Raw genomic sequence first — 27,833 nt, forward strand, 5'->3', positions numbered from 1 at the left:
ATCATAAAAATTTCTTATGTTTCATCTTTGTAGTATTATAAAGTAACTTTATTTGATATTTGAAATATTCCACAATAGTGTTAGTGTTTTCTGCCATATTTGTTTACAAAGAAGAAGGTACATTTTTGGTAAAAGCCACTAAATGCTGAGATACTAACACAATCTATCTTGGATTAACTAACATTAGCTTAGTCTTACAGTTTTATCCCTTGTTTATAAAGATTGTGTTTCTATGTAACTTAAAAGTACTATCGTCGTCGTTGTCATCATCATCATCATCAATATCATCATCTGGATTTAAACATTTTTTTAGGAGAAAAAGTTATAGTAGACACTTACTCTTTACAGTTACATTTATCTCATTAATACATCCTGATACTCCAAAACAAATGATATCCATTATGCATACTTAAAATACTGATTAGCCATAATTATTTTTAAGATGGATGGGTGAACTACTAATTAAACTCTTGAACTTGTAAGTAAGGGGAATGAAAGTACCCTTTAAAATCTGAACCAGAAGATCAATTCTGTTGAATCAGGGCAGAGACTGCTAGTCATGGCTCTGAGAACAGACTTAGTTCTAGAATATTGGAAAGTATTCATATGCGAGAAACAGTGTCCAAGAGAAGGTCCCTTCAATATCCAATATGTGCTGGCACAGAACATATGAACCAAGAAACCTGGTTTCCTGGGAGTGTGTGATCATGGGGTGGGGAGGATCTCATTGAAGGAAAGGGAGGAAAGGAAACATTTTCTCTTGGCTGTCAAGAAGGACCAGCAGTCTTTTGCAGTCTGGCAGGAGTATGGTTTATAGGGTTTATAGTATATAATTCAGACTGAATGGTCAGGGAACAGCTTGAATCATCCTACAAATTAGGATACAGGAAGAAAACAAGAAATGCTAACTTCAGTTGAAATTACAAACTGAGAAATGATGTGAGGATCCCAGAAACCTACAAAGTGTCTTGTCCTTGAGAAGATTAGTAGGGGTAAGAAGTAACACACTAACAGCAACAACCAACCCATCACAAGTTGTGTGCATTGACACTTCAAGCATGACCCAATGCTGGTTTTCACCATCTCCTCTCCAGCCTCTGCCACCATTAACTCCCACAGGGACCACCGCTGTAGCCTGCTTCTACCTCATTCCCTCCAACCATGTTCTTCACAGCAGCAAGGAGGACGTGGAAAATGTACATTAGATCACGCCACTCTTCTGGGCCTTAGAATAAAATCCAGATTCCTTGCCATGGTCATACAAGACCCAATATATAACTGGACCATGATTCACACCATGCCTTCCCTCAGATCAATTCTCTCCTCTGCCATGATGGCTTCCTCCCTGCTCCCTGACTCCTAGAGCTCCTTCCCTCCACTTTGAGCATGGTCCCTCCACCAATTCTCTGTCTTCAGATGTTCACAGTTTCCCTCTTCTGCTTCCTCTGGCCTTTCTTCAAATGTAAGATCCTCAGGGAGCACTCCCCTGACCACCCCACTTAAAGTAGAAAGACCCCCAACTCAAATCATTGCCTGGCTTTTTATAGTATGTATCATTATCTGAAGTTGTATACACACATACATACACACACACATACAAATATGTAGGCATGCATGCATGTACACAATATGTATTATATTAATAACATATATTTTAAATAACATCCATTTGTCTTACTATTTACTCTTTTATTGGCTGCCTCTTGTCTCTTCCACTGAGACATACTATCAGGAATGCAGAGAGCTACTTTTTGACCTTAATAAGTGCTACATTAAATTAGCTCTAATTTTTACTTATTTTTTTTACTACTTTTTACCCACTTTGCACTAATTCAGTGTAACCTTTCACATTATAATTTAACCCCCAATGAAGTATTTTCATTTAGAAATTTTAAAAATATTGTGATTTGTTTGATAGTAATGTTATAAATTGATAAATATTTTACTGTGTAAGTAATCATTTTTATTAACTTGGTTGGGGCCCTTTTCTAAGAAAATGGTGCACTCCTGTGGTAGAGGTAAAGATAAAAAGAAGATCCTGTTGTAGGCCTCTTAATAGCAAGTGACCTGCCTCTCCCTAATAAGTCTTTTTAAAAGTATGAGTCCTTTCAATGTCATCACACTAACCACGTCAATTTTCTCAGTTACCTGTAGTAAAAAGAAGGAAATTGTATAAACGGATTTTTATTAATAGTAGATGTAACATTTTTATCAGAGATCTTTCTGCCTTTTCTTCTTAGTTTCCAGTGATATGACTTAACCAGAGTAAAGATTTTAATTCATAAAACTTTCACATAAGGCAGTCCTTGGATTTGAACACATATGGGAATGCCAAAAGCCTAACCAATTGCCTCCATAAAGATGAAATCTCTTAGGTATATTTATTAAAATTATAACACATGATTGATGGCAAAAGACTCAAGTCTGTTCCAACACAGTCTTCTGATAAAATAATATTACTTCTGTTACAACTACCTGAAATCAAATTAAGGCCAGGATTCTTATCATACACAATATATAGTGACTTCATTTCAATGACGTTAAAAGTCACACAAAGGATGAAAGGTCATGTTCAGATGAACTGCAGCAGATTTCACTGAAAAATTCGAGGACTGTTTCAACCTTCTCAATTTCCAAGAATAGTAAGGCTATTTCCAAAATACTGACAGATTTTAAATTGCCATGCCTTTGGATGTAGCCATCTCTTAGTTTTTGTATATCAAGAAATATGTATGTCAATTTCCTGACTGAGTTTCCAGCATGCTACTAAAGGAAAAGTTACGTATTTCAAGTATTCCTTACTGTTTATATGCCCTTAAATAAGGCAGTTAAGTGGCCCCAAGATTATGATTAGATTGTCCATTATAGTGCCCTACTCATAGAAGCTGTTCATTTAAATATTTATTGAGTGACAGAATAAATGATAAAATAAGGAATATATAAATTCAATAGAAATCCCAAAACTGTCTTAGTCAAATAAGTCACAAATAGGCTTATCTTTTGCAGTGAGAATAATAAAACAAGATTATTAAGCAATGAAAGATGTAATGGGAATCTGTTGAATTTTGTTCTAAAACATAACTCCTAAAAATGTTTGAAATATGATTTCTAATCATTATAGTTTATTCTGCTTTATAGAGTTGTTGTGTCCTTATTTACACTAAAATATGTGAAAAGTGATCAAGTAAATAATTCCTTGAACTTAATAGTTGATGAGTTCCATACAGTAATTAGCAAAGATTAAAAATAAAACAAACACTTCCAGAAGGATTTCACTATCCAATGTATAGATTCCAGGTGAATGTATTTAGGCAATAAAGGAACATTTAGATGTAAGTATGAGGTAGATGATCAGAAGGTATCTGAAAAACAGGCAAAATGAGAGACGTCAGCAGAAGAACTGCTCCTGCTTTTCTTTTTTTCTTCTATTGGCCTGTTTTTTGACAGGGGTCCCTGTTTGGCATCAGCTGGAATTACAAGGAGGGCTCCTTAAATCCTCTGAGAACAAAGATAAACACCGCCAACAAAATACTAAAAGCACTAATGCAAAAAACAAAACAAAACCCCCAAAACCCAAATTGGAACAAATTCCATAATCTGTAATATTAAAGAATCCTGGTTTCAGAATGAATCAAACACAAATTTAAATCTCATTTACTAGGTAGATTCCTGAAGGCAAGGCATTTTAAGCCATTGTACCTCAGTTAGTTCATCTGTAAAATGGGGTTAACCCACTTCACAGGTTGGTTAAGAGGACGAACTCAAACACGGGCATAGCTGAGAATATAGGCTCCCAATAAATGATGGCTTGTTGTTGTTATTGGTTGGTATTATTTCATTTCTGCCCACCTCTGCACTTATATCATACAGTTAAGTAACAAACTGCCTAACAACAGAACTTACCCACAAAGAGTTGACTGTTGAGCTGTAAAAGGACATGCCCATCGGCGGGAGCAGGCTGCGTCTTTGGTAAGAGCTGATCCACTCGAAGAGATGCCTCTTTCATGTTCCGTTCCACCCTGACATGGTGCCACTGGTTGTCATTGAAATGAGTGGGTGATTGCACCGAGATTTCAAAAGGCCCATTGCCCACATCAAATGAAAAGGTCACTACTGCTGGAGCTGTAAATATTACATATGAAGATTGTTCGAGTGAGGCCACATGGTGGACAGCAGAGCCCTTGACACACTTAGGAATAGCACCACGGCGTAGCAATCACAAAATATAAAGGCAATGGCTTAAGTCTTATGGAAGGAAATGATAGCATCCGTCAAGACTAAATGTGGAATGAGACCGTAAAATACATTCAGAAAAAAACCCAGATTTTAAGAACTTCATCCTCAGAGTTAATTTTGCATATTGATGAAGAGTAAGGCTAGTTGGCCAGAACAAGAAAACTAATAGCTTCTGACATTTTAGGTAAAACTCATTTTTACAACGATTCAAAGTTTATCTGATTTTAAAAGCATGTAAGACACAGTTGATATTAAGATACTAATAGTGGCCTAAGAGTATACGAAAATTATATCGTATACAAGATTATACGGCTGGTTTATTTAATTAATTAACTCTATAATTTACCAAGAATTTAGTTTTTTAAAAAAATTTAATTATTTGGACTTAAAACTCTTCTTAAATTGGTTCCAGAGAATACCAATTATTTCCCCAAATTATCGTGTTAAATATTATTTCTTGCAAAAAAGCTAACCTAATATTATAGATTTTTTTTCCAAAAGGACACAATGAAAAGATTTAGTTGATAAAGTAGAAACACAGTACTTTAACAATTAGTGAAAGGATTTACTACTAAATAGAATCCCACAGGCTTCTAAGGAAAAGGAGACTCACAGCGTAGCTCTATCCTTATAAAATCGGTAATCCCCAGGTTCTCTAAAAATACCCCAGATGAAGCTGTTGTCTTAAAAAAGAAAGACACATCTGCACTAAGTTCTCCATGGAAAGTAGGAAAATGAAGGTATGAAGCCTCAGTATTGAAGGAAGCTGAATTCCAAAATGACCCTGTTTAAAAAAAAAAAAGAAAAAATCAAAGACAAAAATTCATAAAATAAAATGAATGGCATAATTACATTTTTTATTTTAGCATTTCTACTATTAAAAATACTGCTAATTTATACAAATCCGATTTTCTTTTAACTACATGGTATACAGGACATGAGCATAAGATTGGAGATTTTACAAGGATTGCAATCCTAGATTCCTTCCAACGTAGGAGAGGAATGAACATTGCAGAAATGTTCTGAATGTTATATTTCATATAAGAAAATTGACCTCACCCTAAATACCACCCTCTGCCAAAGTGATATGGTAAGAATCTGCCAAACACTGATAAATAGACTTAATTTTTTTTATAACTTGAAAATTGAAATACCTACAATCCTTTGGATAACAAAAATCTAAAGAAGCTCAAAGCATTTTTTGTTTTGACAATTCTAATGCACACACTTCACAAAATTACACCTTCAACTAACTGTTTTCATTAATGGGCTTTGCAATTTTCTAAACTGGCATTCAAAATATTCTCTACTAATTAAAGATCAAGATACTATTTAGTCTGTGCTATGCTGATCTTCTCATGAAAATGCTCTTTTCATTCAAAATTACCTTTGCTTTGCTTGTAATAGTGAAGTAGATAAACAGCAGGAAAGGGCTCTCAAAAACTTTAAAATATTCACTATAAGGAGAAAATATGTAAAAGGTTGGGGTATAAGTTAAAAGGTCTGAAAAAAACACTTATGTGGACTATAGCTTTAATTATAATTTCTACCCACATGCAACTTCTTATCTTCACTTTCCCATTCATCTTGTTGTTGTTGTATCTACAACTTTCCTTTTGAAAAAATACTGTGGGACACATATAGCAGACGGTATGGGAAATAAAATACAAATGCAGTGGCATGAAGTGGCAGGAGTGAGATCCAAGTGGCTATGTGTGGTTGATGAGAAGCACTATCAGAGAAATGAGCTGTGTATTGCTGCTGCCACCAGCAAGCTCTCGACACATCAAATATAAATATATATCTCGAGTTTTAAGCAACTGTCTCTATACGCACTCACAGCATTGGTTAAAATTCTATCTAAATTACTTTCCTGGAAGACGTATTGATCCACTAAAGTTAGAAAACAGTAATTTCAAAACAATGGTTCATTATGTTAGCAGGGAACAGATACCTAGAGTTAAAAATCACAAACTCGACTCAGCCTCTATCTATTCCTTAGATTTTAATTTATTTTTCTATAAATTCTGGACCAAACAAGCAGTGGTTGTATCTATTTTACTTTTTCTGTTTTTCTTGTGGACTTGATTCAAAAGTCAATTCTCAGCTCATCTGTGAACAATTTTAGAGCTGAATTTATTCAGCTGAGAATATACTTTGAGGGCTTTTTTTCCCCTATAGCCAAATGAAACTGTATATTATCTGAGTTTGCCAAGCCTAGTCCTTATTTCCATTTTACAGCTATTTCTACGCTTAGACATTTTGATCTCTAGGAAAGAATGCAAGAAAATGCAAAATATCAAGTCAGGGATAACAACGCATTTGTGTTCTTAAAAGTTATTACCTGACCTATTTCTAGAAGGGATTAAATACCTTCTGTTGAAATGTGCTACACATGAAAATTAAAGTTGTAACTTTAAATTACGGAATATTATTGAATCTTATATATTTGGTCAGATTAAAAAGAAGAACACAGAATTCCTTAAAGGTCTAAATTAGATAATATCATTTTAAGACATAGTATTTCAATTGTTTCATTTTTAAATCACAACTAACCCAATAAAGCATCCTATCGAAAGGCTTCGGGGGACTGGCTGAAACAGTAAAACAATTCTTTGAACTGCTGCTATCTTTACAATGAATGCTTTTATAGCAATGAAAAAAATGTATTACCTTAGGTAGCTTAAACATTGTCACACACGGAATTGTGCCTATTTTGTCTAGTTAGCAAACCTCATTGTACAGATTCACAATAGGTAAAAAACCAGAGAACATCTTATTGGAGTAAGAAATTGCTGCTAATTCAAAACAATCATAAAGAAAGCAAAGGCCAATATTTCCATGTTCAAATAATTCTTACGGCATATGATACCTCAGCTCTGTACAGACTGTGCTTAGAAGCACCCGGAAGAATGTGAACTGCCTCAGAGAGGAGGGGAAAGAGCAGGAGGCAGAGCAGAGCCCAGCAGGCAGGCACCAGCAGGAAGCTGCAGGTCTTTTGAAGAGAGAGTTCCTGGCTAAGGTGGTTTAAAAATCCTTAAGAGGCACCCGTAATGGATTTGAATGCAATCACTTGCTCGATTAGTCAGGGGAGTTAAACCCCTTTTATTAGTCCAACAAAAACAAATCATGATGTGTTATTCTATGTAATTAATAATTGTAAATAATTTTAAGTTATTAATAATGAACATGTTTTCAATTAAATTCAGTATAGGATATCAAATATTTGAAATGATTCCTTTGGGAATTCCACCTTTTATCTTTCCAAAATTAAAAATAAATGTAGTGGCTAATGGGATCCATACTGTTATTTGCAGAGAAGAAGATGATGTACTAAGGATTTAATTCCATACACAAAGTAAAAAGAGCTCATTTAGGGAAATTAACTTAGTAGAATGTCAAGATTAGAAGTAATTTTAAAAATATTCCTTTTGCTAAACTTTTTTTTATCACGAATGGATTATCCTTTAAACATAACAGATTTATAGAGACAGAAAGTGGAGCAGTGGTTTTCTAGGACTGAGGAGAAAAGGCAGGTGGAGAATTAAAGGTGCTAAGGGGTGCAGAGTTCTTTTTGGGTAACAAAAATGTTCTAAAACTGATTGTAGTAATGGTTACACAATGCTGTGACTATACTATAAGACACTGAAAAGTTAATTTTATATACATGAATTGTATGGTATATAAATTATATCTCAATAAAGCTGTTTTAAAAAAAGAACAGAATTTGAAAAGCTATTATTTTTAAGGCACTGTGTTTTACTTTTAAAAGCAGAATGTATATGACATGCTAACCCTACCTTTCTTTCTTTATTGAGATATGATTGACACGTAAAGAGCTGTACACATTTAATGTATATAACTTGGTAAGTTTGGTAACACTACCTTTCTTTTATTTATTTATTTATTTATATTTTTTTAACACTACCTTTCTTAAAGGTAAATAGAAACACCAAGGCAAGGGATAATTTACTAGTTAAGTGGATCTTTCTGAATGTGTAAGACTCATTTTAAAGAGCCAGAAATACAATTTCTTTCATTAGAATTTTTGTTTTGAGATGACTATAGATTCTCATGCAGTTTTAAGAAATACTACAGAAAGATTTTGTGTACCCTTTAGCTAGTTTTCTCCAGCAGTAACATCTAGCAAAACCATAGTACAGTACTGAAATCAGGATGTGGACACTGATACTAGTCAAGAGGCATGACATCTGTATCACTGTAAATACTCCTCATGCTTCTCTTTTATAGCTGCACCCACTTCCCTCCTGCCTTCACCCCTAATCAGTTCTCCGATGTCATCTAAAGAACATTCTATAAATAAAGGCATACAGTATGTAGTACTTTGAGATTAACATATTTTTCACTCAGATTTACTCTCTGAAGATATACCAGGCTGGTGTGTGTGTCAGTAGCTCATTCCTTTTTATTGCTGAGCCATATTCCATATATGGAAATTTAGTTTAACCATTCTGTTGAAAGACATCTGGATTGTTTCTAGTTTTCAGCTATTATAAACAAAGCTGCTGTGAACATCTATGTGTAACTTTTTGTATGAATATAAATTCTCAGTTTTCTGGAATAAATGCCCAGGAGTACAATCCCTGAGTCATATGAGAGTTGCATGTTTTACTTTTTGTTAAACTGCCAGACTCCTTTCCAGAGTAGCTATATCATTTACAACCACACCACCAATGTGTGAGTGATCAGGTTTCTTTATCTCCTGACCAGAATTCAGTGTCACTCTCTTTTTTCAGCCATTTGAAAGGTATGCAGTGACATCTCATTGTGGTTTTGATATGCATTTGCCTAATGGCTAATGATTTTGAGTATCTTTTTGTGTGTTTGCCATCTGTGGTCCTTTGGTGAAATCTCTCTCCCTGTCTTTTACCCATTACATCTTTGGCTTGCAGATGGCCACCTTCTCACATGGCCTTTCCTCTGTGCACAGGTGGGAAGAGAGAACTCTCTGGTGTCTCTTTCTCCTCATATTAAGGACACCAGTCTAATCAAATAGGACCCCACCCTTACAACCTCATTTAACTTAAAGATCTCCTTAAAGACCCTAATCAATACAGTTACATTGGGATTAGGGCTTCAACATATAAACTTTGGAGGTGATGAAACAATTTAATCCATAAAATTCATATTTTAATTGGATTATTTTTTTACACTGTTGATTTCAGAGGGTTATTTATATATTCTAGTTACTAATCCTTTGTCAATTCTCAGTCCTCATCTTACTTAACCTATCAACAACAATTAACACAGCTGATTATTTTCCCCTCCTTGTAACATTTTCTTCACTTGGATCCAGAAATACCGATACTCTTTTGCCTTTCTCATTAGTGCTATAATTCTGTTTCTTTCTTTCTTCCTCCTTACCTCCTCAATCTGTTAGTATTAGAATGCCACCAACCCTTACTATTATGCTTCTCCATCCACAATAACTCTTGCTGGCCCACCATCTCATGGCTTTAAATATGCTGATGACTTACGAATACATATCTGAAGACTGGAACTCTCAAATGAACAACTCCACATCTCTACCTGAACACCTCCATCTCAACTTTAATATGTTCAAAAACTGAGTTCTTTATATTCTTCTGCAATTCCTTGACTTCTCCTTCTTGATTAATGCCAATTCTGTGCCTCCAATTGGTTATTAGACCAAATACCATGGTGTTATTCTTGACTCTTCCGCGATCTACACTGATCCATCAGCAAACTGTTTTGCCTCTCTTTTTGAACTATTCCCATACTTCAACTATTGTCATTGTGCCCATGGCCCAAGCCACCATGACCCCTCGGCTGGAATGGTATATGGTCTCATAAATGGCCTTCTTGCTTCCACATTTCCTACAAAATCTCATTAAAATGTAAATTAGATCACACCAATCCTCTACTCAAAATTCTCTGTTTTCCAGTCTCACTGAAGTTAAAAAATAAAGACCTCTCAAAATCCTCTATGATTTGACTACCAGATCTTCTAATGTCTTCTGCTATTCCTTGTTCACTCTGCTGCACACATTTCAACCACCTTGCTCTTCCATGAATATACCAGCTATACTCCCATCTCTGCATGGATATTCTGGCTTCTTCCTCTGTCGAGAGTACTCTTTCATAGATATACACATGCCTTGCTCCCTTATTTCCATCAGATTTTTATTCAAATGCCATCTTCTTCGAATTTTATGACCATTCTATTTAAATATTTCAATCCCACACCCCCTCACCTCATTTATATTGTCCTCACAACACTTATTAGCATCTATTATACCATATATTTTACTTATATATTGCCTATCACCCCCCAAGAGAACTCAAGCTCCAAAAATGCAGATAACTTTTGTCTATTTTGTTCACTTTGTGTGCTCTCTCTTTCTCTCGGGATGTGGGGAAGGCATAGTACAATGTATGGGCTCAATAAATATTTGTTGAGTGAAATTATGAGATTTCCTTGGAAAAGTAGCAATAAGAAAGGTTAATCACTCTCAGTTTGGTTGTATTGTATGTATCTCAATAAATACACTCAAGTTCTTTGGTTAACAAGTAGAAAGAGGGGAACAGAAGAGAGAGAAGGAAGGGGAAAAGGAGGGAAGGGTAAAAAAGTGAATAAATCTCAGGAAAATTAAATAAAGAAAACTAAAGGAAAGAAAATAAAAATATAAAAATTAAAAAGAATGTCCTAATGGTACAGGATTATCAGACAAAGTGGAGTTTGCAAAATCATATGATTATCTGTTGAAATGGAATTGATCTCACTCTTTTTAATGGTTTACATGTAGTCTGTCAAATGGAACAGAACTCTGTCGAATGGAAGAGAAATTAACCAAATCACTAGTCAATATCTTTCTCCAGTCTATGAATGTAACTTCTGCAATGTTATTTATTGCCTACATGCACCTTTGATTATTTAATGCATTTTGGGCAGCTGTGATTTCTCAGACAGCTGAACAAGTCGATGCAAACAAAATGAAAAAACTAATTTCATTGACAAGAATTTCTTAGAACAAGAAACTTAGAACAACTTTTTCTAACTATGGAAGTTTTGGGGGGTTCTTGTGACATAAAATTTTAACACAATGAATTAACTAAGAAATACATTGAATAAAAAGTTAGAAAAATTCAAATGCCAGGGTTGAAAAGACTACTTTGTTCAAATTAATGAACCAAGAGCAGAAATTTAGATCATGTTTGCAACAACCAACTGCTTTAAACTTTTCTATATTTTACCACATCATATCCAATTTCAGGAAAAATTGATGCCAATGCACAACACTGAATGCATCCTTGTTAGGTTACTGACCTTTAGGGGAAATTATTCCTTAAAGTATTTGGTTAGAAAAAGCCAGTCATCTAGAAGGTGAAAAAATCAGTTTGGCTTCAGAATACAGCAATAGTCAATATCTGAAGACAACGGAGCACTGTCCACAAATTTCTGAGAGAAAGAAAATGTAAGTAGCCTACATTTTTTGTGTTAAAGCACCAGGCAGACATTCTCAAATTTGAAAAAAATTTGAGAATAAAGTACATGCAAACTCTTTTGAGGAAAAATAAAAATAAAGCCCTACTTTGTAATGAAATATCAGCCAAAAGATATCTAGAAAAGCTGTGGAAGACAGGATGACTGCATCTCTCAGTGCAGACAGAAAAGGAGGATAATATGTACAAATGGAGAAAGTCACAGTGTGATACCCACCCCCCCAGCAAATGTTATACCAGCTTCTAAAAAGTTCAAATGTAAGGTTACCTTATAACCTAGAAGTTCCACTCCTCGAAATATACTCAAGATAAATGGGTTATATAGGAGAAAAGAGAAATGACAGCATGTGTCCACAAAAAAATCTCATACACATATGTTCATAGCAGCATTATTTATATTAGCTAAAAAATGATACCAACCCATTGACTGATCAATGGGTAACCAAAATGTAGTCTATCCATACAATGGAATATTATCCGGACATAAAAAATAATGAAGTGTTGCTACATGGTACAACATAGATAAATCTTGGCAATAGCATGCTAAGCGAAAGAAGCCAGTCACAAAGGCCACATATTCTGTGCTTTCATCTACATTGTTGTTGACTGGGAAAGCAGCCTGTTGGGGGTAAATGTTGTTGACTAGGATTGGAGTCAGAGTGGGAGGGAAACAGAATGTTTGCTCAACGGGACTACATTTATTTTTTTTCAAGTGATGAAAATATTCCAAAACTGGTTATGGTGATTGCTGCACAACTCTGTAATATACCAAAATAATTACATATGCTAACGTATGATTAGATTGTATACTTTAAACAGGTGAATTGTAGGGCATGTGAATTATTTCTTACTAAAGTTTTTACCAAAACAATAATATAAAGTTAAACCTGCAAAATTTGGTTTAGAGTTCTGAGGCAACAGATATTCCCAAGCACATGAAAACTCAAGAAATTCAACACTCATGGGTCTTTCTGGAGGAAAAACAGAAAACATCAGCTACCTGACAATGCAATCCAAGAAGAAATAAATCAAAATAAAAAATCATTCAAGAATAGAGAGGCTATGATGATAAACTAGTGGCTAGCATTAAGAATAAACAACTATAGATATAACAGTAAAACTAGAAAAAAGGGCAGGTGAGGGAGAAAAAGGAGAGGACAAATGAGTGTTACTTTTCTCATTTTTCACACTAGATCAATACTGTCTAAAATTTAAAAATGAGTTTAATATGAAACCTAGTGACTCTCTAGCCTTTTAAATTTTTATCATCTTTTCTTAAAGTTTAGTGGGATCATTCAAGTTGAACATATATTTATGAGATATATAAATAATGTAAAGCAATTCCCTTGGCTTCAATTTGGCTTCTTCTTTCTCTGTCAATTTCTATTAATAAAGTTTTGCAAACTTATTTCTCAACCTCTGTTTCTATTTTTTTTTTTTTTTTTGTCTAGAGTGCTTCTCAACCTGAGGCAGTTTTGCCCCCAGGGGACATTTGGCAATTTCTGGAGACATATTTTGTTGTCACAAGTAGGGGAAAGGTGCTACTAGTGAGTTGGGATCAAGAATACTGCTAAATGTTCATCAGGGCATAGGACAGCCCCCATCCATAACAGGCCAAATGTCAGGAACACCAAAGTTGGGAAACCCTGCTCTAGAAATATCTAGCAATGTCTGGAATAGTATGCACTGGTATTAATCATTATTTCTGAGCTGGGTGACTCTTGATGATACACATACTCTTTTCTTTGACATTTCTATATATCTTAAAATTTTGTAATGACTGTACCAATTAAGTCATTAATATTTAAAATTTAAAACAATAAAGGTATACATGTGTATAAAATTGCTACAAAAGCATATTATTATGGTCTTGAGAATTATCAGGATTGTCGGTCTCAGTAAGTGGAAATCTCTTGAAAGCATTAGCGAGAATGTTCCCTCACATTTGTGAAGCTGCTTGAATATCAATTACTAGCTATAATAGAAGTCAGAACAGAACACAAAACGAAGTAGACCACAAAATATTTTTTCTCCAAGCAGCAGAAAGTATTTCAGTTTTATAAAGGCATGTGTTATTAGAAGAGTGAAAATAAAAAAATAATTAATATTAAGTAAAATCATGTACTCATTTGAAAGCAATTTCACTGCCACTAGTCCAAGTGTACTGACGAGAAATGGTTCAGATGGAACTAGATACTCTGTGTACCATGTGATTTTTCAATTGGAATAAATCTTTCAATATTGTCTAAACTCTTTTCATTAAAAGTATATGTTTGCACATCATTTAATTGCTTATACAATCAAAAACTTATTCCTGTCTCTTACAAATAATTCAAAGCTATAGGTTTCTTGAGCTGTATATGATGGATCATTCTCATTCTTTCATAAACTGCTATTTATTGATTATCTTTCATGCAACAGGTAATGTACTAGGTGCCAGGAACACAGTAATAAATGAGCAATGGATCTGCTTTTGAGAGGCTCAAAAATAATTAAAAGCCAGTATGAAAAATAGATCTTTGTAATTTGTTCAACATTCTTTGAAAGTGTAAGACTAGGTCCTCTAGAGACCTACGGGAGGCTTCATGAGGAAAGGTTGGAAACTTGAGTGTGACAGCTTTCAGTAAAAGGCTTGGGGAAATTTGCAGATGAAGGAAAGCAAATGAAGGGGCAGTGGAGCCGATGCGATCAGCAGTCCGTGAATTTTCTTTCTGCTGCAGCACCTGCAGAAGTAGGGAAGGGTCTCTATAGATGTCCTCCTGATGAATGTCAAAAAACATTTAACCCTGTGTGTCAATAAAGGATGTCCACTCTTTCTTCTTAGCATTTGGAGAGAGTTCTGAAGACACTGCAAGCACAGCTGGCATGCTCTTTAGCTAATTTTTATAATGCTGAAGTTGAGGGATTGAATACCAGTCAAGAAGACTTTGGCTGGGACCTCAAAATAAGGATGTTCCCACTGCTTCGGGGGAGGAAGGAAAGTACATGGGTAAGCTCTCTCACTAGATACAACCTCTCTATTAATTAACCAGTAAAACTCAGATGTTTTCCTATGATTCTTTCCTTTGACTCTTCTGCCTCTCTAAAGTTAATATTAGTCAGAAACATATTCAGCAGGAATCTGAGTGTCTTGGACAATAACCATGTTACTAAAACCTTTCTTGTTTTATGAATTTATTTCTGGTATTTGTGAATTGAACAGTCGACATACAATGTTACATTAGTTTCAGGTGTACAACATAGAGATTTGACAATTCTATATTATGCTATGTTCACCTCAAGTGTAGCTACCATCGTTACCCAGCAAAACTATTACAATGCCATTGACTATATGCCCTATTCTGTCCTTTTTGTTCCATGATTTACTCATCCCATAATTAGAAGTCTGGTCCTCCCAGTTCCCTTTACCCATTTCACCATACCCTACCACCCTCTCCTCTGGCAACCACCATTTTGTTCTCTATAGTTATGGGTCTGTTTCTGTTTTTTGTTTTGTTTTGTTTTTTGTTTTTTTAGATACCACATTTAAGTGAAATCATATGGCATCTATCTATCTCAGTCTGACTTATTTCACTTAGATAAAACCCTCTAGGTCCATCCGTGTTGTCACAAATGGCAAGATCTCATTCTTTTTCATAGCTGAGCAATAGTCAATTATATATATGGATATATATACTGAATATATAATATATACTGCACATATATTTTATATATATATATATATAAACATACACACATTGCACCTTCCTTATCTATCGATGGACGCATAGGTTGCTTGTATATCTTGCTTACTGTGAATAATGCTGCAATAAACATAGGGGTACATATGTCTTTTCAAATTAGTGTTTTCATTTTCTTTAGGCAAATACCCAGTAGCGTAATTACTGGATAATATGGTAATTCTATTTTTAATTTTTTGAGGAACCTCCATACTGTTGTGCGCAGTGGTTGCACCAATGTACATTCCCACCAACAGTGTACAAGAGTTCCTCTTTTTCTCCACATCCTGGTCAACAGTTGGTATTTCTTCTCTTTGATACTAGCCATTCTGACAGGTGTAAAGCGATACCTCATTGGGTTTCTGATTTGCATTTCCTTGATGATTAGTGAAATTGAGCATCTTTTCATGTGTCTATTGGCCATCTTTATATGTCTTTTTTTTTTTTTAAGGGAGAAGAGAGCATGCACATGCAAGCAGGGGGAGGAAAGGCAGAGGGAGAGGGAGAGGGGGAGAGAAAATCTTAAGCATGCTCCAATACCTGCTGGAGCAAAGCCCAATGCAGGCCTCAATTTCACGACCCTGAGATCATGAATTGAGCCAAAATCAAGAGTCAGACACTTAACCCACTGAGCCATCCAGGTCCCCCAGTCATATTTAAGTCTTCTTTGGAAAAATGTCTATTCCGGTCCCCTGCCCATTTTTGATTGGATTATTTGGGTGGTTTTTGTGTGTGTGTGTGATTTTAGTTGTATAAGATTATTATATATTTTGGGCATTACCTCTCATCAGATATATCACTTGCAAATATCTTCTCCCATTCAGTGTATTGCCTTTTTATTTTGTTAATGGTTTTCTTTGCTGTGCAAGTGAAATAAGTCAGACTGAGATAGATAGACGCCATATGACTTCACTTATATGTGGTAAGTAAAAAGCTGTGCAAAAGCTTTTTATTTTGGTATAGTCTCAATAGTTTATTTTTACTTTTGTTTCCCTTGCCTGGGAAGACATATCTAGAAAAATGATGCTAAAACTGATATATAAGAGATTACTGCCTGTGTTTCTTTAAGAAGCTTTACTGTTTTAGGTCTCACATTCAGGTCTCTAATCCATTTTGAGTTTATTTTTATGTATGGTGTTAAGAAGTGGTCCAGTTTTCCCAACACTATTTGTTGAAGACATTGTCTTTTCCCCATTGAATATTTTGCCTCCTTTCTTGTGGATTGACTGTACAAGTGTGGGTTTATTTCTGGGTTCTCTATCCTGTCCCACCGATCTATTTTTGTGCCAATATCATACAGCTTTGATTACCTTTCTAGTATACTTGAAATCTGGGAATGTGATACCGCCCACTTTGTTCTTTGTCAAAATTGATTTGGCTATTTGGGGTCTTGTGGTTTAATACAAATTTTAGTATTATTAGTTCTAGTTCTATGAAAAATACAATTAGGATCATCATAGGCACTCCATTGAATCTGTAGATTGCTTTGGTATATGGATAGTTTAACAATATTAATTCTTTCAATCCATGAGCATGGTATGCATATCTTCATTTGTATGTGTTGTCAATTTTTTCATCACTGTCTTCTAGTTTTACGGTATTTTTTAAGTGAACTAATTTTTCAATTATGCAGTTTTCATCCTTTGTTAAAAAAATGTACCATTTTGATGACTGATGTTGATAATAAGAAAGGTTATCCATGTGTGTGGGCAGGGGATATATGAGCAATCTCTGTACTTTCCTTTCAGTTTTGTTATAAATTTAAAACTGCTCTTTAAAAAGTAAAAAACACCATAACTATTCATAATAGCAGTTGTTTTTTTTTCTTTTTTTCTTTTTTTCTTTTTTGCAGTCAGATGTACTGCAGGATCATTTACATGTAATAAAAATGATCCTTTCATTGGGGAGGAATTTTGACAAAAGCACAAAGCCATGAGACCACCACCACAGTCAAGATATAGAACACATCTTTCATCTGTTCCCCTTTGCAAAATTCCTATCACTTTGAAGCTGTTACAGAGATCCTTTTTGCTTCCATGTTTTTGTCTTTTCCAGAATACCTTAGACATTGAATCATCCAGTATGTAGTATTTTACATAAAGGCTCCTTTCACTTAGCATAAAGCATAAAGCACTTGAGATTCATCCATGCTGTTGCATGTACCAATATTCCATTTCTTTTTATTGTTTAGTAGTATTCCATTGTATAGTAAGGATATCCCACAGTAAAATGGGAAGTTTATTCATTCACTAGTTAATTGACATTTGAATGATCTGCAGTTTTAGGAGACTATGAATAGAGCCAATATAAACCTTTATATAAAGGTTTTTCATTTATCTTGTGTACCGAGGAATGGGATGGCTGGATCACATGGTAAATACGTATTTAACCTGTTAAAAAAAAAACCTGCCAAACTATTTTTCAAAATGGCTCTAACATTTTGTATTTGTACCAGCAATGAGAGTTCCAGTTACTCTGCATCTTCACCAGCACTTGGTATTTTTTTAAATTAATTTTAATCATTTTAATGGTTATATATTGATATCTCATTGTGGTATTGTTTTACATTTTCCTAATGACTAAGGATATTGAGAATCTTTTTATGTGTTTTTTGAAATCTGTATATTTTCTCTGATGAAGTGTATGTGCAAATGTTTTGCCCATTTCTTAATTTGAATTTTTTTCTTATTATTGACCTGAGAGAGTTCTTCTGCCTATATCCTAGACACTAGCCTTTATCATATATTGGTATGTATATGATATACTAATATATATATATATATATATATATATATATATATATATATATGTGTGTGTGTGTGTATACCTATTTACATATTTATTTTAGTGAAAGAAAGACAGCTGAGCAGAGGGAGCAGCAGAGGGAGAGAATCTTAATCAGGTTCCCTGCTAAGAGCAGAGCCCAACTCAGGGCTCAATCCCAAGATCCTGAGATCATAACTTGACTTGAAATCAATAGTCAGACTTAACCGATTGAGCCTGCCAGGTGCCCCTCAGATATTTATTTTGTAAATATTTTTTCCCAGTGTATGCATTTTATTTTCATTTTCTTAACAATGTCATTTTAAAAGCAGTTTTTAAATTTGTTGAAACTCTATCATTTTTAACAATTTTATGTATCATGCTTTTGGTGTTGTATCTAAAATATCTATGCCTAACCCACAATCACTAAGATTTTTTTCTTATATTAAAGTATGTTATAGTTTGTGGGTTTACATTCAAGTATATGGTTAATTTTGAATTATTTTTTGTATGCAGTTTGAAGTATGGGTTGAGAGTTTTATTGGTTTTTGTTTTTTTCAAATGGGTTCTCATTATTTCAGCACTATTTCTTGAAATGGACTATTTTTTTCTCCATTGAGTTGCTCTGGCAGCTTCTTAAAAAACCAATATATTCTAGGCTCTCTATTCTGTTCTATCAATCTATTTCTCTATCTTGATGTTAGTCTCACATTGTTTTAAATTCTGTAGTTTTGTAATATGTCTTACAATCAGTAGTATCAGTCTCAAACTTTGTTTTTATTTTTCAAAATGTTTTAGTCTAGTTTCTTTGCTTTCTACACATGTTTTAGAATAAGCTTGCTGATTTCTGCTGAAAAAAAAGGAAAAAGAAAAACACTTATTGGGTCTTGATTGGGATTGTACTGAATGTATATCAATTTTTTAAAAACCAACAACAATATCAAACCTTTTAATCTGCAACTATCATATATTTTTTTAAGATTTTATTTATTTATTCATGATAGACATAGAGAGAGAGAGGCAGAGACACAGGCAGAGGGAGAAGCAGGGTCCATGCTGGGAGCCCGACGCAGGACTCGATCCCGGGACTCCAGGACCACACCACGGGCCAAAGGCATGTGCTAAACTGCTGAGCCACCCAGAATCCCCAACTATCATATTTTCATTTAGTTCTTCTTTAATGATTTCTCATCAGTGTTATGTAATTTTATATTTATGCCAAAGTATTTTTTGGTGCAACTCTAAAAGGTACTTTTAAATTTCAACTTAGAGTTTTTATTAAGAAAATACAGAAATAAGGGGCACCTGGGGGTGGCTCAGTTGGTTAAGCATCTGCCTTCAGCTCAGATCATGATCTGGGGCTCCTGGGATTGAGCCTCGCATCCCACTTCCTATTCAGGGAGGAGTCTGCTTCTCTCTCTTTCCCCTCTCTTCCCCATCACTCTTTCTCTCTCTCTCCTTCAAATAAATAAATAAATGATAAGAAAATACAGAAATATAATTTATTTTTGAATATCGACCTTGCATCCTATGACTATGCTAAATTCACTTTAAAAAAAAGAAATTCTTACAAATGTCCTACCTAGAAATCGGTATTATTTATAAATAGAACATTTTATATCTTCCTTTCTGATATACATGCCTTGAATTCCTTCTCTTACTGCATGTGCTAGGACTAGAAGTATGATGTTAGATAGATGAGAGTAGGCCTCCCTTTCTTGATCCTCATCTGAGAGGGAAAGCATTTCTAGTCTTTGATTATTTGATATTAGCTGTCAGATTTTCATGGGTGTCTGTTAAAACACTAAGGATGCTCTCTTTAGTTCCTACTTTGGCTTTTATCATAAGAAGAATGTTGAATTTTGCTATTAACTTTTCACATATATTTTTAAGAAATTCATTTCCATATTCATAAGTAAATAAATTTATTAAGAACAATGATATTTACTAATTTTTGTGTCTGCAGCACAACTTTAACAGTGGCTTTATCACTCATATCTGCTGTGCTTTAGGCTGAACACCTAACAATGTTATCTATGACTTCTGACATTGCACAATAATAGCAGCAGTCCCATGGGATTTCATAATCACCTGCATTTGATACAAAGATTAAAGAAGAACTTAGAAAAAGACAGCATTAATTAATTAGGGCTAGGCTCATATTTGGGACTAGTAGTTCTCATACTCATTTTTGTTTATTTGTCCTGCTTTCTCCAGGCTTCTGTCTTCTTTCCTACAAAAATATGGCTAGATAAAAAATTTTCAACATGTTTGTGTGAGAAAACCTAAATGTCATTTTTTTTTTCAATTCTCATCTTTCCATTTTTCTCTCAAAGAAAATCTAAAACTTCTTTGTTTCAGTGAAGGTTACTAGCATCCTGACTGCCTCAATCAATGGTCCTACTGACTTTATTTAGATTAGAAAGCTAGAGATCAACCTCACACCCCCTCAACCTTAACTCCCATCTAGATCATACCCAATTTCCCTCTTTATGTGAGTCCCTTCCATATACATCATGCCACTGTCTGGTTCAAGTCCTAATCATTTTCCCTGGTCTTGTATCAAAAGTGACTTTTTTGGTCTTTAGATTTATATCTGGTCTTCATGCTTTCAGTTGGATCATGAAGATTAAGCTATTTCTCAGCCTTAAATTATTCAATGTTCAGGTCCTAGTGGCCTTCAGGATAGTTAGGAAAGTTTCCATATACCTTTCTTCTGCTTACAAGGCCCACTGTGCATGATTCTATATCTGGAAGCCTCATAGCTACAGTCTATCTCATTTGGAAAGAAAAAATGTGCCTAGGGTACAGATCATTGTGGGTGCAGATTTCCCATACAGAAAAAAAAAGGGGCATTCATTGTTCTGTAGCCATTGCTCTTCTGATTGAGAAAATAAGAAAGAGCCCTCCATGAAGAGAATAGTCCTATGACATGTGAGGATGAGCCTCAAGCCAAAATATAGATGTTTAAGACAAGGCCAAAGAAACTCTCAATTACTGTTTCATTAATAAGTCAGAAATTATTTAGCAGGTCTCTAAATACTTAAACTATTTGTAAATCCATACACCTCTGCATCCCCATGGTCACAAAAGTTTAATGTTCTGGTTCCTCAGCCTCAGCACTATTGACATTTTGGATCAGATCATTCTTTGTTGCAGAGGGCAGTCTTGCACATTGTAGGATATTTAGCAGCACTCCTGACGTCTGCCTCTAGAAGCCAGAAGCATTCAACCCCCAACAACTGTGACAGCCAAAAATGTCTCCCAATATTGCCAAAAGTCCACTGATGGAAAAACTGCTTTGCATGGAGAATCACTGCTTTAAGTGAAAAGGTGCTCTGTGCGTTTAAGTTCATGGCAGGAAGTGTGTAAGAAAGAAGCCCTAAGGACGAGTGGTAGTGACCTCAGTCAATGAAGAAATGAAGACACTTCCCCAGGGATTGTGGCAAATGGAATAAGGGGGAAGGAGGAAGCCAGGCTGGGTCCCTGCAGGGTTAATATCAGAGCCAGCAGTGAAAACTGAGTGTGACGTGTACAACAATTTTCTATAGTCACAAAACCATTGTACTCCCCTGGATGCATCCTGAGTTTACAACCTCATCTCTTTGCACATAATTTTTCTCTCCAAGCAATATCCTATGTCATCTTCATGTGATTGTGTGAGGCCTACTGGCAGAACAGGAAGTAGAGATGCTAAAGATTAGGGATGGTAGGTAGAATGGCAGACAGTCTTTTACAAGTATATATAAATTTTTATAGGCCAGTATCATCTTTGCTTTTTAACTAAGCAACTTCTGCTATGTATCTCCATAAATCCACTGCATTGTTAGATCATCTCTTATCTCTGCCTATGTTGAGCCCCTAGAATAAAATTTTATTTTAGGGTATACTTTTAACGTAAATAAATGTTTCTCCCATTTCCATTTTAAGTCCTGGAAATAAAGCATAAATAATTAATGCCTCAGGCTCCATATGTATGAATACATATGTTCATTTCATTCCCTGCTGAAAATAAATGTTTTCTGTGAAACTATATTTGAATTTTAAAATTCTGGTTTAGGGTCTTAATATATTGAATACACAAAACAGCATGTGCCATTGATTTAGAGTAAACACACAGACACACAAACTGGAAAAAAATGAGATTAAAAGTTGAAATATGCTTTATAAAACTGGCATTTGATTCTATTGATGCTCTAATTTCACCACAGGCCCAACAGTAGAAAATTCACATACATTCTTTACAATTTTATGAAGCACTGAGGCTTTCCTATATGGATAATGGCATGTAGAAATGTAGGAATGCTGGGATATGTTTATAAACCCATCAAATTGAGATGCCCAGTGGTTTCTTTTCTCTTTAAATCTGAACAAACCTTGGCATCAAGCATTTATTACAGGGTTTTGCACTTTATAGGGTACATTATTTGTTGGCTGACCAAAAGAATTACTTCAGACACTGCTCATGCGTTTTCACGACAGAAGTGTGATTAATTATTATATGATAGAAACAAGATTCTTCCTCAGCAATATTTTTAACCCACTGCCACTACTTACTATCTCCTCGGCAGAGTAGAGGCCCAAGTTTATAAGCTGCTTCTGAGTGCGGTCGACCTGTGTCCGTAACCACTATCTTCCTTACTGGCAGATGTTCCTTATAAGAAAGGAATCCAGTGTCATTGGTCCTAAAAAACAGGAACAACAAAATTTTTTAAATTACTCTGATTAACATAAAAATAAAACAAACGATAGTCCTTATTGCGTTTCTTTTTTTTTAAGATTTTATTTATTTATCCATGAGAGACACAGAAAGAGAGAGAGGCAGAGACACAAGCAGAAGGAGAAGCAGGCTCCATGCAGGGAGCCCAACGTGGGACTCGATCCTGGGACTCCAGGATCACACCCTGGGCCGAAGGCTAAACCCTGAGCCACCCAGGGATCCCACCTTATTGCATTTCAAAGCCAAGATATTGAGCTAATCTTGCACATACAAAAGAGCAAGGATCAAATTGCTCATTTGAGCATATGAAAACATGGCCACATATTAATGTCTCCTGTAGACTGAGTATAGTTGGTGATTTTAAAATTCAGTTGACCAGTTTCTTTGTTTTAAGTAGAATGGTTATAGAGAGGTGATCATTTCATAATGTATATAAGTATCAAACCACTAGGTTGTACTCCTGAAACTAATATAATATTGTATGTCAATTAAAATTCAGTAACAAAAAAGGAATAGAAAATAAATACACACAAATAAATGATTAATTACATTTAGTATAATGACTGATTCTGTGTTTTTAGATCTACCAATTTCATATTTGTTTTATTTTTTCCCATAGGATTTCTTGTATTTCTGCTCCCTCTTTTGTACTTCTCTTGGTTTGCTCCATATTTCCTTGTATCCAATTTTATTTTTTATTCACTTTTTAGCTAAATGTCTGTTTATAGTATTTTAATATTTGCTTTACGGATCCTTACATAATGCATTTTTAATTCATCCACTTTAGTTAGATTTTATGTTATATTACTTAATACAAAATCTTAAAAGCTTACTACAGGATAATATGTTTAACTTTCCCTGCCCCTGCTTTCCCCCTCCACATACCTGTTCCTGTGTTATTGCTGTCATATATTTTAAATCTAGAGGTCATAAATGTTGTAATTAAACAGCAAATCTTAATTTTTAATTAAAAAAGAATTATTAATTCTTAATTAATTCTTAATTATTATTAATTATTTTATTATTAATTATTAATTAAAAAGAATTATTAAAAAAGAATTTAAAACCTTGCTTTTGTATTTATTGACATATTCATGATCTCCAGTGTTTGTCATTCCTTCCTGAAGACCTGAGTTTTCATCTGGACTTATTTCTTTTTAGCTTGTAGGATTTCTGTTAGTATTTCATACATTACTGTCCTGTTGGCAACAAATACGGCATTTGTTTAATTTGAAAAGAACTTTATTTTATCTTCATTTTTTCTTTTTACCTTCATTTTTGAAATACCTATTTGTTTAATATAGAATTCTAGGTTGACATTGCTTTCTCTTTTATTTAGCACATTAAAGATACCATCCCATTGTCTTCTGACCTGTGCTTCTGATGAGAAGTCACCTTCATTTATATCTTTGTTCCCCTGAATGGGGATCCCACCAGATCTATACAACCTGGATGCTTTTAAAATATTTATTTTGATCATTGTTTTTTTTTTTTTTAAAGCAATTTGAACAATTAGCCAAGGTGTGTTTTCTCTGTTTTTCATTCTGCTCCAGATCCTCTGAATTTCCGGCATCTGTACACTGATGTATTACTATCTACTGTGGCATAACAAATTATCCTAAAACTCAGTGACTTAAAACAATATTTATGATCTATAGTTTCTGTGTGTCAAGAATTTGGGCATAGCTGAACAGGATACTCTGGCTCAGAGTCCCTCCTGGGCTACAACCAAAGTGTTGGCAACAACTGCAGTTGTCTCAGTGCTTGACAGGGGAAGGATCTGCTTCCAAGCTCACTCAAGTGGTTGGTTGTTGGCGGTAGTCTCTTCCTTGCCAGCGGATGGACTGAGGGCCTTGGCTGATGGTCATCCTCAATTCCTTGCCACATGGGCCTCTCCCCAGGACAGCTGGCACAATGTGGCAGATTGCTTTATCGAAATAAGAGTCAGAGAAAGAGTTGCAAGGAAATCAGAAGTCATGGTCTCTTGTAACCTAATCTCAGAAGTGACTCACATCCCTTTTATCATATTCTATTTATTTGAAGCAAGTCACAAGGTCCAGGTGACACTCATGGGGAGGTTATTACACAGTGGTGTGAATAATAGGCAGTGTGGATCATGGAGGGCATCTTGGAGACTTGCTACCACAGATGTTTTTTAAACAAATTTCAGAAATTTCCAGCCATTGTTTCTTCAAATAGTTTTTGCCTCATTTTACTTATCCTTCAGGGACTCCAATTTCTTGCCTGTTAAATCACTTGCAATCTACAAAGGTTCTGTTAATTTTTCTTCCAATCTCCACCAAACCTAACCACCATGTTCTTCATATTAAATCATCTTGATTAAGTTATCTTTGGGTTCATTAAAGATTTCTTCAGCTAGATCTTATATTCAAACTGTCCACTGAAGTTTTCATTTCAGATGTTGTGCTTTCCTATTCCAATATTTACTTGCTTCTTGAAAATACAGTTCTCATTTATCTGCTCAGTCTCTTCACTCCTAGTGGTTATTTTACCTTTAAGTCTTCAAGCATGTTTATAATAATTGCTTTAAAGTTTTTGCTCACTAGTCAAACATCAGTGTTCCAGGGTTTATTTCTAATAATGACTATTATTTTTCTTTTCTTTTTTTTAATGACTTATTTTTCTTGACTTTGGGTCAAATTTACTTTTTTGGAATATGTAACAATTGTTATAATATTCTGAATATTATGGGTGATACACCGTAGAGACTCTGGATTCTGTTATCATTCCCTTAGGACTTCCTTTTTGTTTTCACAGACAGCTAAATCACAGTCTTATCACAATAAGTTGTGGAGGTTTGGTTTTGTACTCCCTTAGGTGGGCCGGCATCAGTTCTGTTCTTAGTTTTCAATCATATTCAGTTCTGGTGACACGGTCTTTACTGTGAAGACATGGGCCTTCTGTCATTGCTATAGAAAGCTAAGGAGTTTACAAGCCCGTCTCAATTAGTGAGACTTAAACTCCAAATTCTGTCTCCCCTCTGGTAATAGCCACTGAAATGTTTCTAGAACTTGTTCAGTTTTCCAGCTGCAGCTGTCTGTTTGATTCCTAGAAACCTCCCCTGTGTATGTGCATTTCGGGGCAGCCAAGGATCAGAATGGAGTTGGTGGAGCGACCTCCATCCAGCTAGCTTTCTTTCTGCAATTTCCACTCCCGCATCAAATTTAAGTCACTTCGGCAGCCCCAAACTCTGTCCTCTGAAATCTCAAGCCAAAAAAATGCCAAAAAAATCTAGTATCCCCTCAGCATCCTAACCACTTCATGGCATATGGTCTGGTCAGTGCCCTCATGGGAAAAGGCATGTAAACACTATCTCATCCACTTGGATTCCCTTCTTTCAAGGGTCAAGGTCCTCCAGCCCTGACAGTTTCTAGCTGTACTTGGTTGTTCCTAATTTTCTTCAAGTAGGTGTTTTTATAAATACATCTCCTGGGATTATAAAGGTACCTGAGGAAGGTTAGCTCTATGCAACCTACTTCACCATGGGCAGAATGTAATATACGAGTTTCAAAATCTTATTTTTAAACATTATGATGAATAATATGTTATAAAGGCACTGGAAAATTATTGGTGATTACGTTATTTTTTCCCCTGTTAAGCACTGCTATTAACATTTTATGTGCATTTTAAAATACACTATTATTGTGTAGGCATGTGTGTGTGTGTGTGTGTGTGTGTGAAGGCAGTGAAAAAAGAGTGCCCTGCAAAGGAAGTAGATATTTTGAAAAATTAGAGCTCGAGCAAGTAACACAGTTTTCTTCATACCAAACATGTAACACTAAAAGTATAATCATGACTCCATATAGCTACCTCCTTTTAGGGTATTCTAAAAGAATCTGTCTTTTTAATATAATATAGCCCTGATGTTTGCCAAGTAAATACATAAGAGTATATAAATTCAAAACATGAGCTCAATTAACATCAGACTATGTTACTGAAATTAAGTACATTCTGTAACCAAATCAATCATATTTACAGCCAGACTGATGATTAGTATTTTTAAAAATAATTCTTATGTACAGATCCAGTTGCTTAGTGATGTAAGATATGCATATGGTATGTTGAAGTGTGAAGAGGAAAGTTGAGAAACATTTCACTGCACAAATAAATAAAACCAATGTACATTTCAATTCTAATCTCAAACATAATATCTTTTTTAACTTTTCAAAGGCAAACATATACATAAGACTTCTCTTATACTTAAAATAATATTTCAGGCTCAGTTTTCAAATCCCTAAATGTCTTAGACTTCCTTTTTAAAGATATGATAAATAGAGGGGCACCTGGGTGGCTCAGTTGGTTAAGTGTCTGCCTTCGGCTTAGGTCATGATCTCAGGGTTCTGGGATGGAGCCCAGAGTCGAGTTGGGGTTCTGTGCTAGCAAGGAATCTGCTTATCCCTCTCCCTCTGCCCCTCCCCACCTTGTGCTCTCTCTCAGTCTCAAATAAATAAAATCTTTTTTAAAAAGATATAAATAGAATATTAATTCTATGTGGCATGGTTTGTCCTTAAAAAATGTTCAAATAATTGTAAGAAATTCCAAGTTTACATGTTTAAAGGTTTTATAGGCAGATTATTGAAAAAATGTACTTTAGTAATTGATGGCTATAAATATATTTTGAGAATAATAGAATTCTTAACTACATTTATTTTTAAAGAGAATGATAACTGACTTACAATGAAGAGGAAACATGAAACAAATGCTTCTATTCATCCTAGTACAAAAATAAAATGTAATGATTTATGATCCATTACCAAAAAATTCAAATAAAAAAATATTGGTCTTAACATTTAGGATTCAGATTGATTGTAAAAGATTTCATCAAAACATACCTTTATCTAATTCTTCACTGTACTAATTTGTTCAGTATCTGCCTCACTATACTATAT

At 34.7% G+C, this 27,833-nt stretch overlaps 1 protein-coding gene across 1 annotated transcript in view; it reads right to left on the minus strand.

The window, feature by feature from the left end:
• The window catches only part of CNTNAP4 (contactin associated protein family member 4), a 241,176-nt gene that overhangs the window by 32,016 nt on the left and 181,327 nt on the right, over window positions 1-27,833 (minus strand). The window contains exons 15-17 of the mRNA XM_038538261.1: window positions 22,761-22,888; window positions 4,850-5,020; window positions 3,904-4,122 (exon numbers count right to left, since the gene is read on the minus strand). Of these exons, the coding sequence (XP_038394189.1) occupies window positions 3,904-4,122; window positions 4,850-5,020; window positions 22,761-22,888 (518 nt within the window). The remainder of the gene's footprint in view (window positions 1-3,903; window positions 4,123-4,849; window positions 5,021-22,760; window positions 22,889-27,833) is intronic.

The sequence above is a fragment of the Canis lupus genome, chromosome 5 (assembly GCF_011100685.1).
Source record: "Canis lupus familiaris isolate Mischka breed German Shepherd chromosome 5, alternate assembly UU_Cfam_GSD_1.0, whole genome shotgun sequence".
Taxonomy (NCBI): Eukaryota; Metazoa; Chordata; class Mammalia; order Carnivora; family Canidae; genus Canis; species Canis lupus.